This window comes from Telmatherina bonti (genome assembly GCF_933228915.1).
Source record: "Telmatherina bonti genome assembly, chromosome: 2".
In the NCBI taxonomy this organism is placed as follows: Eukaryota; Metazoa; Chordata; class Actinopteri; order Atheriniformes; family Telmatherinidae; genus Telmatherina; species Telmatherina bonti.
The window spans coordinates 605,888-618,622 of NC_136620.1; the positions used below are offsets into that span (position 1 = coordinate 605,888).

General features: G+C 45.7%; 1 protein-coding gene across 1 annotated transcript in view; it reads right to left on the reverse strand.

Annotated features, from left to right (window-relative positions):
* Positions 1-12,735, reverse strand: part of tango6 (transport and golgi organization 6 homolog) — a 47,561-nt gene that overhangs the window by 8,663 nt on the left and 26,163 nt on the right. The window contains exons 12-16 of the mRNA XM_079254853.1: positions 11,470-11,613; positions 10,841-11,245; positions 9,460-9,517; positions 9,226-9,384; positions 6,850-7,001 (exon numbers count right to left, since the gene is read on the reverse strand). Coding sequence (XP_079110979.1) covers positions 6,850-7,001; positions 9,226-9,384; positions 9,460-9,517; positions 10,841-11,245; positions 11,470-11,613 — 918 coding nt within the window. The remainder of the gene's footprint in view (positions 1-6,849; positions 7,002-9,225; positions 9,385-9,459; positions 9,518-10,840; positions 11,246-11,469; positions 11,614-12,735) is intronic.

Below are 12,735 nucleotides of genomic sequence, written 5' to 3' on the forward strand. Positions count from 1 at the left end.
TGCAACCTCCAGGTACGGGTGGCACCTCCAGGTACAGGTGCAACCTCCAGGTAGAGGAGCACCTCCAGTAGAGGTGCATCTCCAGGCAAAGAAACATTTCAAGGTAGAAGGGCACCTCCAGGTAGAGGTGCAACCTCCAGGTAGAGGAGAACCTAAAGGCAAAGGAGCACCTCCATGTAGAGGAGCACCTTCAGGCAAAGGAGCATCTCCAGGTAGAGGAGCATCTCCAGGTAGAGGAGCACCTCCAGGCAAAGAAGCATTTCCAGGGAGAAGAGCATGTCCAGGTAGAGATGCACCTCCGGGTAGAGCTGCAACCTCCAGGTATAGATGCAACCTCCAGGTATAGATGCAACCTCCAGGTAGAGGGGCATCTTCAGGCAAAGAAGCATTTCCAAGTAGAGGAGGACTTCCAGGTAGAGGAGCATCTCCAGGTAGAAGAGCACATCTAGGTAGAGGAGCACCTCCAGGTAGAGGAGAACCTCCAGGTAGAGGAGAACCTCCAGGCAAAGGAGCACCTCCATGTAGAGGAGTACCTTCATGTAGAAGAGCACCTCCAGGCAAAGAAGCATTTCCAGGTAGAGAGGCACCACCAGGTAGAGGAGCACCTCCAGGTAGAGATGCAACCTCCAGGTAGATGGGCATCTTCAGGCAAAGGAACATCTCCAGGCAGATGAGCACCTCTAGGTAGAGGAGAATCTCCAGGTAGAGAGGCACCTCCAGGTAGAGAAGCAGCTCCAGGCAAAGGAGCATTTCCAGTTAGAGGAGCAACTCCAGGCAAAGAAGCATTTCCAGGTAGAGGAGCACCTCCAGGTAGAGGAGAACCTCCAGGAAAAGGAGCATTTCCAGGTAGAAGGGCACCTCAAGAAAGAGGAGCACTTCAAAGGAAAAGGAGCCCTTCTAGGTAGAGGAGCACCTCCAGGTAGAGGAGCACCTTCAGGCAAAGGAGCACCTCCAGGTAGAGGAGCATCTCCAGGTAAAAGAGCACCTCCAAGCAAAGGAGCCCCTCCAGGTAGAGGAGCACCTCCAGGCAAAGGAGCACCTCCAGGTAGGGGAGCACCTCCAGGTAGAAGAGAACCTCCAGGTAGAAGGGCACCTCCAGGTAGGGGAGAACCTCCAGGCAAAGGAGCACCTCCAGGTAGAAGAGAACCTCCTGGTAGAGGAGCACCTCCAGGTAGAAGGGCACCTCCAGGTAGGGGAGCACCTCCAGGTAGAGGAGCATCTCCACGTAGAGAGGCACCTCCAGGTAGAGGAGAACCTCCAGGCAAAGGAGCACCTCCAGGTTGAAGGCCACCTCGAGGGAGAGGAGCACCTTCAGGCAAAGGAGCACCTCCAGGTAGGAGGAGCATCTCCAGATAAAGGAGCACCTCCAGGTAGAGGAGACCCTACAGGAAAAGAAACATTTCCAGGTAGAAGGGCACCTCCAGAAAGAGGAGCACCTCCAGGCAAAGGAGCACCTCCAGGTAGAGGAGTCCATCCAGGTAGAGGAGCACCCCCAGGTAGAGGAGCACCTCCAGGTAGAGGGGCACCTCCTGGCAAAGAAGCATCTCCAGGTAGAGAGGCACCACCAGGTAGAGGAGCACCTCCAGGTAGAGATGCAACCTCCAGGTAGATGGGCATCTTCAGGCAAAGGAACATCTCCAGGCAGATGAGCACCTCTAGGTAGAGGAGAATCTCCCGGTAGAGGAGAATCTCCAGGTAGAGAGGCACCTCCAGGTAGAGAGGCACCTCCAGGTAGAGAAGCACCTCCAGGCAAAGGAGCATTTCCAGGTAGAGAAGCAGCTCCAGGCAAAGGAGCATTTCCAGGTAGAGGAGCAACTCCAGGCCCAGAAGCATTTCCAGGTAGAGGAGGTAGATGTCAGTCATCCACCCCACCCTTACAGCCCCTCCAGGGAAAGAAGCATTTGCAGTGTTCCTCCAGGCAAAGAAGGTAGAGGAGCACCTCCAGGTAGAGGGGCACCTCCAGGTAGAAGAGCCCCTCCAGGTAGAGGAGCACCTCCAGGCAACGGAGAACCTCCAGGTAAAGGAGCATCTCCAGGTAGAGAAGTACCTCCAGGAAGACTTCAGTCATTGGTATGCTTCACTGACAGGTTCAGGAAATCTCTTCAACATCTAATGTGGGGGTCGATGAAAGAGCCACCGGCTCACAACGCAGAATTAACACATATTATGCACAGGAACACACAACTTATGACAGACTGTACTGTCTGCTGACTAATTTAATTTTTACTTTACTATTTTTCTCTCATTTCACATTTTTGTCTCGGAGATAATTAATCTATCTATCTATAACAAAGAAACAGATACGTGTTCCTGTGGAAAAGACAAGATTAAAAACAATAGTAAAATCTGATGATGGACTGTTGTCAGCTAATGGTTTTTCTGAATCTTGAAAGTCACTGATTCTGTTGTGTCTTTTCCCTAGACTGTATATATAAAAATGGGCGGAGCCTCCCTGACATCACCAGTAGGTTTATGAGCTGAATCGAAGCTCGGTGGGCGATTCCCACCATCGCCATCTTGGCAACTTCACGTGTCGTCTTTACCGGAAATAACAAAAATTGGCAAAAAGGTGGAGCTGAGAGGGGGCTGTCAGGGTTGGGGTGGATGACTGACATTTAACAATGTCAGACATGCTTGTAGCAAACTGTTAACCCAGAGATAACAGGAGATAACCAGCTAACGGAGGTAAGCAGGCTAAGCTAAGTCACGTTGTTAACCGGCAAAAAACTGCGGTTGTTTTACATTTCAACCTTTTCAATACCAGTCTGACACAAAATAGAGTCCCAGTGCTGTGGAAAACCTCCTGCCTTGTTCCAGTGAACCAGCTGAACCAAGTGACTACAGACCAGTTGCCCTGACATCTCACATCATGAAAGTCCTGGAGAGACTCTTACTGGCTCACCTCAACAAGCAAGTAAACACCTTTCAGGACCCATTACAGTTTGCATATCGTAATGGACTTGGGGTTGAAGATGCCATCATATACCTGCTCCAGAGAGCACACTCTCATCTGGACCATTCAGGCAGCACTCTGAGGGTCATGTTCTTTCATTTCTCAGTGCTTTTAATACCATTCAGCCTGCTTTGTTATGTGAGAAGCTCCATAAATTCCAGGTGGATACCTCCACAACCACCTGGATCTATGACTACCTCACAAACAGACCCCAGTTTGTGAGACTGAAAGGTTGTGTGTCTGAGATGGAGGTCAGCAGCACTGGTGCACCACAAGGAACTGTACTCTGGCCATTCCTCTTCACTCTGTACACCTCAGACTTCCAGTACAACTCTGAGTCCTGTCATCTGCAGAAATACTCTGATGACTCTGCAGTTGTGGGGTGTATCAGGGATGGACAAGAAGCAGAGTACAGAGAACTGGTCAGTCAGTTTGTTAAATGGTGCGGTGACAATCATCTCATATTAAATAGCAGCAAAACAAAAGAGATGATTGTTGACTTCAGGAGGAAGAAGAATAAACAAAGCACTGTTTCCATCCTGGGAGAGGAGGTGGAGGTGGTGGAGAAATACAAGTATCTTGGAGTTCAGCTGGACAACAAACTGGACTGGAAATGCAACACTGACTACATCTACAAGAAAGGTCAGAGCAGACTGTACTTCTTAAGGAAGCTGAGATGGTTTAACGTCTGCACCAAGATGTTGCATATCTTCTATAAGTCTGTTGTGGAGAGTGCAGTCAGCTTTGCAGCATCTGCTGGGGTAGTAGCATCAGAACCAGAGACTTGAAGAGAATCAACAAACTGATCCAGAAAGCTGCTTCTGTGCTTGGAGTAACTCTGGAGCCGCTGGAGCTGATTGTCCAAAGAAGAATGCTGCACAAGCTGATGAAGATGATGGAGGATTCTTCACACCCTCTCCACAACACAGTGATGAAACAACAAAGTGTGTTCAGTGAGAGGCTTCTTCAGGTCCGATGTAAGACTGAAAGATACAGAAGATCATTCCTGCCAGCAGCCATCAGCCTCCGGAACAAGACCTCCTCTAGTTAATTATTATTATATACTACAATATTTAATTTCCCTTTGGGGATTAATAAAGTATTTTTCATTTCATTTCATTCAGTGGGATAATGGGTACCTGTCACGCCCCTAAATATGCTCAATTTTGAGATGAGATTACTTCTAAACAGAGGAGTTAGAAAAAAATTCACTCCCCCCACAGTTGTCATGAAGGTAAACCTGACCTATTAAGCCAAAAATGGATTTTGTACCAGTCTGTAAATGTTTATTCCTGCTGTAAACGTGTTTATTTCTGCTGTAAATATGTTTATTCCTGCTGTAAACATGTTTATTTCTGCTGTAAATATGTTTATTCCTGCTGTAAACGTGTTTATTTCTGCTGTAAACGTGTTTATTTCTGCTGTAAATATGTTTATTCCTGCTGTAAACGTGTTTATTTCTGCTGTAAACGTGTTTATTTCTGCTGTAAATATGTTTATTCCTGCTGTAAACGTGTTTATTTCTGCTGTAAACGTGTTTATTTCTGCTGTAAATATGTTTATTTCTGCTGTAAACATGTTTATTTCTGCAGTAAATGTGTTTATTTCTGTTCTAAACATGTTTATTTCTGCTGTAAACATGTTTATTTCTGCTGTAAACATATTTATTCCTGCTGTAAACATGTTTATTTCTGCTGTAAACCTGTTTATTTCTGCTGTGAAGTTAGTCTTTTTCACATGGGAGTCTATGGGAATTTGCTCTGTTTTGGAGCCCCTAGTGGATGAGGGGAGAACTGCAGTTTTTGTCACTTCCACATCGGCTTCACTTTTAACCGCCGGAGGTTGCCGCTTGGTCTGTTCACATCCTGTGTTGCCACGCATCAGATGAACGATCTGCAAAGCTATTCCTGCAAGTATTGCACAGCACATGCTCGTACCGATGGATGACAGAAGACCTGCATAAAATCATGAATGAGCTTAATGACATTTTCAGATGTTTAAATAGAATCTGCAAGTCAACCCTCTTTATAAAACTCCATGAAAAGTGTGAAGAGGTGACAAACTGATATGTTTAAGGATGTACACTTTTACAGAAGTTATATTTCCTTGTTTTTGCTACATCTACTTCAACTTGAAATACAGTCTGGTGTTCAGCTGCAGACCCACACTACTGAGGTTAGGGTTGGAGCTAAACTGGATCGACTGATGTATCAGCCATACTTCAAACCAACATGGGCTCCACAAACAGCCATTCCATGTGGAAAAAGTGGAAGCGTGCATGTTCCTGAATAAGCAATCTGTTCCTGCAGCTGACAGTGCTGCTCATTCATCGTGTCCGACAGCAGTGTGCACACGCAGCATCTTTGTGGCTCTGCAGCAGCCTGGAATGCACCCATAAGGCTTTAATAGTCTATTCTGTGGCCTCAAGCGCTGTTCAGGCGATGTGTTTGTGAAGTTCATACATTTTAAACAATTTGAAAGATTCCCCCCATCAGGACTTTTTTGGTTGTGATGAACCAAAATGTGCAACAAGTATTTGTTAGTGTAAAAAAAAAAAAAGATACTCGGATACTAATCAATACAAAAATATAGCTTCTAGTTGGATGTTATTTAATACGTGTATTGATAATTAAATGCCACTTTCTGAACAGGCACTGCAGTGGCCAGCCCATTTCCGTACAGCAGCTACCTGGTGGACCCATTGTTTACACTGGAGACATAATTTTAGCATGGCAATGGGCAAATGCAACTTGTGCTGGTAAAAACACTTAAAAGTCAGAAAGTTGTTTGGACTTTAAAGCTTCACCTGATTTGCACGTTGACAAATCCAGAACAAAATGCGCTCTCCTTGGAAGTAGACCAATGTCACTTTGAAGCAGACCACACCGTCACTAGAGATTATATAAGGAGTATCAGGAGGTGGGAAAGTTTAGTCCAGCATATTCGTTAAAAAGAAAAAAATCTGCTGGGTTCTGACTTCACACCAGTGTCCAAGTAAGCAAAGCAATCGCACCGTTTTATTTTTTTAGTTGTCACTCAGAAAAAAGTTGAATTAATGAATACAGTCGAATGACAACCCTAGAATACACCGTTATAGTAATGCAGTCATGCTGCTAGCATCATAGTTAGCCATGCTACTAGCATCATAGCTAGCCATGCTGCTAGCATCATAGCTAGCCATGCTACTAGCATCATAGCTAGCCATGCTGCTAGCAACCATAATTACAGTGACGCAGTTATGCTACAGTGAGCAATTTGAGAACAGTAGCAAAAGTTAAAAAGATCTTTAATTAATTTGTTCCACACTGTTTTTCTTTTCTTATATTCTTTCCTGTAAGTTGTGATGTATTTGTGATGTTGAATGATTTTTTAAAAAAGGAGTCTTTCCTCTCTGTGTAGTGTTGAAAATAGTATAAAGTATCGAGCACCATCCTTAGTATCGTATTGAGTTTGAAAATTTAGCATCATGATTTCTGTTTTATTCTGCAAAATAAAAGAAATCGGATCTCAAAAAAGTACAATGTGCTCCATTATGAGGGAAAAAGATAAAAGTTCATAAACCTGCTGATCTCACAGGGAATTAACTTTATTCTATTCTATTCTACAGTCATTTCGTATACGCTTTTATCCAAAGCAACTTACATTCCCCAATAGGAACATTGGGGCCCAACTTGGGGTTCAGTGTCTTAACTACACAGAATAAAGCTGGAAAGCATGCAGCTGGTCAGGGACTTCTTCAAAGTATACTTTCAAATAGTTTTTCTGTCACTGGCGAAACAAACCTTTAAATGGAACTTTTAATTTCATAAATCATCTTTCACATGTCATACTTGTTACTACAAGAACTTCTGATGTTTTGGGAGCTCATTGCCTTTAAACTTTCATTTTGGTCTCACCTCTTGAGCCAGGGGCCCCAGGGCATAGTCCATTCTCTGACAGAGCTCTCCCAGGTTGGACAGACTGCTGGCACGGACACTTTGGTCTGGATCTTTGGCTCCCTGCAAGAAGACGCTGACCAAAGGACGGCCAAGGTGAGCCGCCAGTTCCCCTGGAGAAGGAAAAAAACCAGTCAGAGTAGCCTGCTTGGACTCAGGACTCAGGATTACTCAGTCTGAGATGGACGTCAAGACATTTTAGGTTAACAGGAAGCGTGTAGCGGGAACAAGCACAGGGGCGATGTGCTCTTAGTCAAAGATAATGGAGGGAGTCCTGACCCCAGTCCTGACTGATACCCGAGTCAGAAAACAGAGTCAGGAGTCCAATCAGGAGTACTACCGCCCCACCACCCAAATTAAAAAGCAGAAAACTTTCTGGTGGTACATCACTAATTCTTGCCAGTGGGTGTCGGGGGTGGCACGCTCCCATCTTAGCTATGATGCTGTCTCTGAGGCTGATTATTCCCTCACTTATCTTTATCTCTGGGGCTTGGTACCGTCTCAATGGGGGAGTTGATGTTATCTCCTCCATACCCTCTCTCCCCCAGGGGTCCTTCCCTTTCAGTATTAGTGTGTTGTATCTCCTCAATCTCCAACTGTGATAGCATATATATACACTGATCAACAAAATAAAGGGAGCACCTAAACAACACGATGTAACTCCAAGTCAACCAGACATCTGTGAAATGGAACTGTCCACTTAGGAAGCAACACTGATTAACAACCAGTTCCACATGCTGTTGTGCAAATGGAATAGACAACAGGTGGAAATTATAGGCAACTGGCAAGACACACCCAATAAAGGAGTGGTTCTGCAGGTGGAGACCACAGACCACTTCTCAGTTCCGATGCTTTCTGGCTGATGTTTTGGTCTGAATGCTGGTGGTGCTTTCACTCTAGTGGTAGCATGAGACGGAGTCTACAACCCACACAAGTGGCTCAGGTAGTGCAGCTCATCCAGGATGGCACATCAATGCCAGCTGTGGCAAGAAGGTTTGCTGTGTCTGTCAGCGTGGTGTCCAGAGCATGGAGAAGGCGCTACCAGGAGACAGGCCAGTACATCAGGAGACGTGGAGGAGGCCGTGGGAGGGCAACAACCCAGCAGCAGGACCGCTACCTCCTTCTTTGTGCAAGGAGGAACAGGAGGAGCACTGCCAGAGCCCTGCAGAATGAGCTCCAGCAAGACACAAATGTGCATGTGTCTGCTCCAACAGTCAGAAACAGACTCCATGAGGGTGGTATGAAGGCCCGACGTCCAGAGGTGGGGGTTGTGCTTCCAGCCCAACACCCTGCAGGACGTTTGGCGTTTGCCAGAGGACACCAAGATTGGCAAATTCTCCACTGGCGCCCTGAGCTCTTCACAGATGGAAGCAGGTTCACACTGAGCACATGTGCCAGACGTGACAGAGTCTGGAGACACCGTGGAGAACGTTCTGCTGCCTGCAACATCCTCCAGCACGACCGGTTTGGCAGTGGGTCAGTAATGGTGTGGGGGGGGGCATTTCTTTGGAGGGCCGCACAGCCCTCCATGTGCTCGCCAGAGGTAGCCTGACTGCCATTAGGTACCGAGATGAGATCCTCAGACCCCTTGTGGGACCATATGCTGGTGCGGTTGGCCCTGGGTTCCTCCTAATGCAAGACAATGCGAGACCTCATGTGGCTGGAGTGTGTCAGCAGTTCCTGCAACACCAAGGCATTGATGTTATGGACCGGCCCGCCCGTTCCCCAGACCTGGATCCAGCTGAGCACATCTGGGACATCATGTCTCGCTCCATCCACCAACGCCAAGTTGCACCACAGACTGTCCAGGAGTTGGCGGATGCTTTAGTCCAGGTCTGGGAGGAGATCCCTCAGGAGAACATCCACCGCCTCATCAGGAGCGTGCCCAGGCGTTGTAGGGAGGTCATACAGGCACGCGGAGGCCACACACACTACTGAGCCTCATTCTGACTTGTTTAAAGGACATTACATCAAAGCTGGATCAGCCTGTAGTGTGTTTTTCCACTTTCATTGGAGTGGAACTCCAAATCCAGACCTCCATGGGTTGATATGTTTGATTTTTATTGATAAATTGTGTGATTTTGTTGTCAGCACATTCAGCTATGGAAAGAACAAAGTATTTCATAAAAATATTTCATTCATTTACATCTACAACGTGTTACTGTAGTGTTTCCTTTAGTTTTGGAGCAGTGTATATGCAAAATACAGCACAAACATTGCCCTAAGCCTTATTATCTGGGGATAATGGGTGTGCTCAGCCTCAGGAGCATGAACAACTACATCTGGGATGTGCATGGGACAAATCAACAACTTGAAACTTGAAAACTTGATGCTCACCCATCGCCTTGCTTGCCCGCATCAGGACCTCTCCCACTTTCAGCCGAGTCTCCAGAGAGCACACCTTGTTGGATGAAGGAAGGGAGGGTCCGGTCTGGAAGTCTCTCAGGAGCCTCTCCAGGATCTGGTCAGGGTAGGAGTCGGCCAGTTCAACCAGACCTAAAGATAGTTTATATTGAGTCCATCAAATCATAATTAATGTTCCTGTCATATGACTTACAGCTGAATCTTTACCTTGGATGGCTGACAGATAAATAAATGAGTCTTCATGCTCCAGGTTTTCTAAAAACAGCTGGAGGAGACAAATCATCGGTGAGAACAGTCACAATTATTTTAGATGAATTACTAGTGTACCCCTCCCTGACCACTACCCCGCTACAGAGATATCCACTGTTTACTCAATCTAGTCACAAAAAAGAAAGAGGCTCTATACTGTCTGAGTGTGCGGCCATCATAAATAGAACAAAGAGAATAATTCAAATGCAGAGGATAAATCTGAGGGGAAGTCACGTTGGGTTCCAGGGTTAAAGGAAGACACAATAGATCAAAGATGGAAACCTCACCTAAAAATCAATGAGGAGTTTCTGCTTTATCTGCAGGACTTCTAATTAGACAGAATTGTAAATGAGGACATGCCCTTTTTTGACCATCCCATCTACACAAGCCCAGAAGACCACCAGGGACCCTCTGAAGACAAGGCTCATTTATTATGCAGGACCCAGGAGACAGTAGAGACCCAGAGATGCTGCAGTTCAGCTGATCCTTCCACCATCAACTTGGGTTTAAGGACAAAGGCTCATTATGTACCTTCCTCATCCAGGGCAACCACCTTCAACTCACCACTGAATTATTGATCACTTGAGTGATCAAGTAAACCATCACTCCATGTAAAAAATCTACAACATCTTGTTGTGGGTGCTTTACTTTAGATTTGGGACATCTCATATAGAAAAGAAGACTGGTCACTTATAGCTTCTGCTCAGGAATCTGACCAGTGACAGGAAGCTCAACCTGAAGCGCCACAAATCAATTAGAGAAAAATGGACTCAACCATTAAAAATTCTTTTTGTACTGGTGCTCACCATGCATCTACCACAATTTTTTTTTGGTGTTTCTAAATGGACAAACTGCAGTAGCAGCTTAATTTTATAGCAGCTAGATTTTACAGAAGCACTGTTTGAGGTAAGTAACACCTTAGAAACACTATGCAAAAAGACACGACACCTGTAGTTACCTGCAGTGCATCAGTGCTGCACCTGAGGCCAGTCAAGTGAAAACATTTTATGTCCTCTGATGGCCACCATACATTGAAAAGTGTTCTGTACCCATCTTCACCAGTAGATGGCAGTAACTGGCTCAACTAACCGGGGTTAACAAGCAGCAGCGACAGGCAAAATTCTTCCATTTGAAACTCAAGACACAGAACAAAAGGAACATTGGGTCGCACTCCGCTCTTGGTTAACGCCATTGTTCCATGCTGCCATCTGATTGGCTGGTTAGATGCTGGTGTAAACAGGAAGTAGACCAGGTGGAGCTCCTGATGAGGCTGGTGGGATGTTTCTACCTGTGGATCATTGTTAATGTTAAACACCAGAAAAGTAATCACTCCACGTACCAGGAGGACTTTGTCTTGGTCCTTTACAGCCTCTGGGTTTTTGTGTTGTACCATCTGGGTTAGGATCCTGAGGGCGAGTGCTCTGGTTGGTACATCAGTGTCACACGCGTCGAGTAGCCAATCAGAAAAGAGCTTGTTGTGAAGAGAAGAGTCAGCAGTTGAGCTCTCCCCTGCTGCTCTAGGAGGAGGTGCAGTGGATGCTGGAAGTCGGTTGCTTTGCGCTGCCTTTTTAGGCTCCCCAGAAGCAGCAGCTGGAAGGTTTTGAGGCCTAAAGGCCCCATGCGTGGCGATGACAGCTCTGAGGTCGAACGCCAGCTCCTGGATGACCTTATCAGGGTGTTTCTGACTCAGAGTCTGCAGAGTCGGAAGCAGTCTGGACATGGATGAATACTCTTCCACAGTAAGCTGTGAATTTCAAGAGGAGACAGGATGCTTTCTGCTAGTTTCACTGTAATGAGGTCTCTGCCACACATCTGTACATTTCTAGCTTTTCATTCTCAGCTGCCTTATAAGTTACCTCCTCTTCATAGTTTCCACAGCCTTACAGAGAACAGGAATTAGAGTGCCTTCAGATTATTCCTGTATAATGAAGGTTTAACATATTTATAAGGTTTTCCACTTTGGACTACCTGAGAAGTTGACAGCAGAGTGGCCACCAGGCCCATGCCCATGCTGAGAGACTGGCTCTCTACTGGGTTACAAACATCCGATCCAGAAGCCTGATGCAAGCCCACACAGGCCCTCTGGAGCAGGGACACCATGAAATCCACCACCTGGAGAAGAAACAAAGATAAGAAAGACTGACGTTGATAATCTTTCATTAGTTTTCTTCAGGTCCTAAAATCCAGAAAATCTATCGTCAGATAAAGAACAACACATCTTTTTCACAAAAACAGAAGTCCTTGAAGGAGGAAAGACATCATCAATGATCTAAGAGAGGAAGATGTAGACCATCTGGAGTCCAGAATCCTACCGTGAGATTATTCCCAAACACCAGCAGATCTTCCCAGAAGTCCTAACAAGTCCAAGCTCAGACCAAAGATCTCCATGTCAGACTATCAAGTTTTCAGGTTTATTATGGTCCAATTGGAGAAAGATTTTACTTGTATGGCTTGTTGGGATGGATTGCTGAAGAAAAGAAGAACATGGCAGCAAGGTGCAGGTTGATAAAGCTGCATCTGAACAAACTATCCGACTTCTGGATCAGCGGAACTCATTCAGCAACATCCTTTCAGCAGTCTGTTTACAAGCCCTTAATCAGATTCATGTTTGTAGACCATGGCTTTGTCTGAATGTCCACGCTATTCCCTACATAGTGCCCTATACAGTAGGAATAGTGTGGTAAGGCTGCAACTATTTGTTGACAAAGATGACGATGAAATTTCATCGATGTGAAATTTCATCATCGACGTGTCCTGTTATAAACGCCGTAATGGCTTTGCTAATAAAACGCTGCGCCAGGCAACTTAACGGCGTTTACCAACCACGTTTACCAACGTTACACCAGCTTTAAAATCGCTGCATCGGCTTCCTGTGCGCTTCAGGATGGATTTTAATATTCTTTTACTTGTCTTAAATAAATAAAAATAAATGCCTTAATGACCCTGGACCTTCTTATTTATCTGTCCTTCTTTTTAATGATGAGCCTTCGCGGACCCTGAGGTCCTCTGGTTCTGGCCTTTTAGTGGTTCCTAAAGTCAGAACTAAGACATACGGTGAGACCTCTTTCCATTGTTCTGGTCCTGGACTGTGGACCAGCCTGCCAGAGAGCCTCAGGGCCGCCGAGACGGCTGATGTTTTTAAGAAGAGGCTCAAGACCTTTTTAGCTTAGAATTGAACTGAATTTCATTTTACTTTATTTACTTATCTAATTTACTTCATTTATTCATTTTATT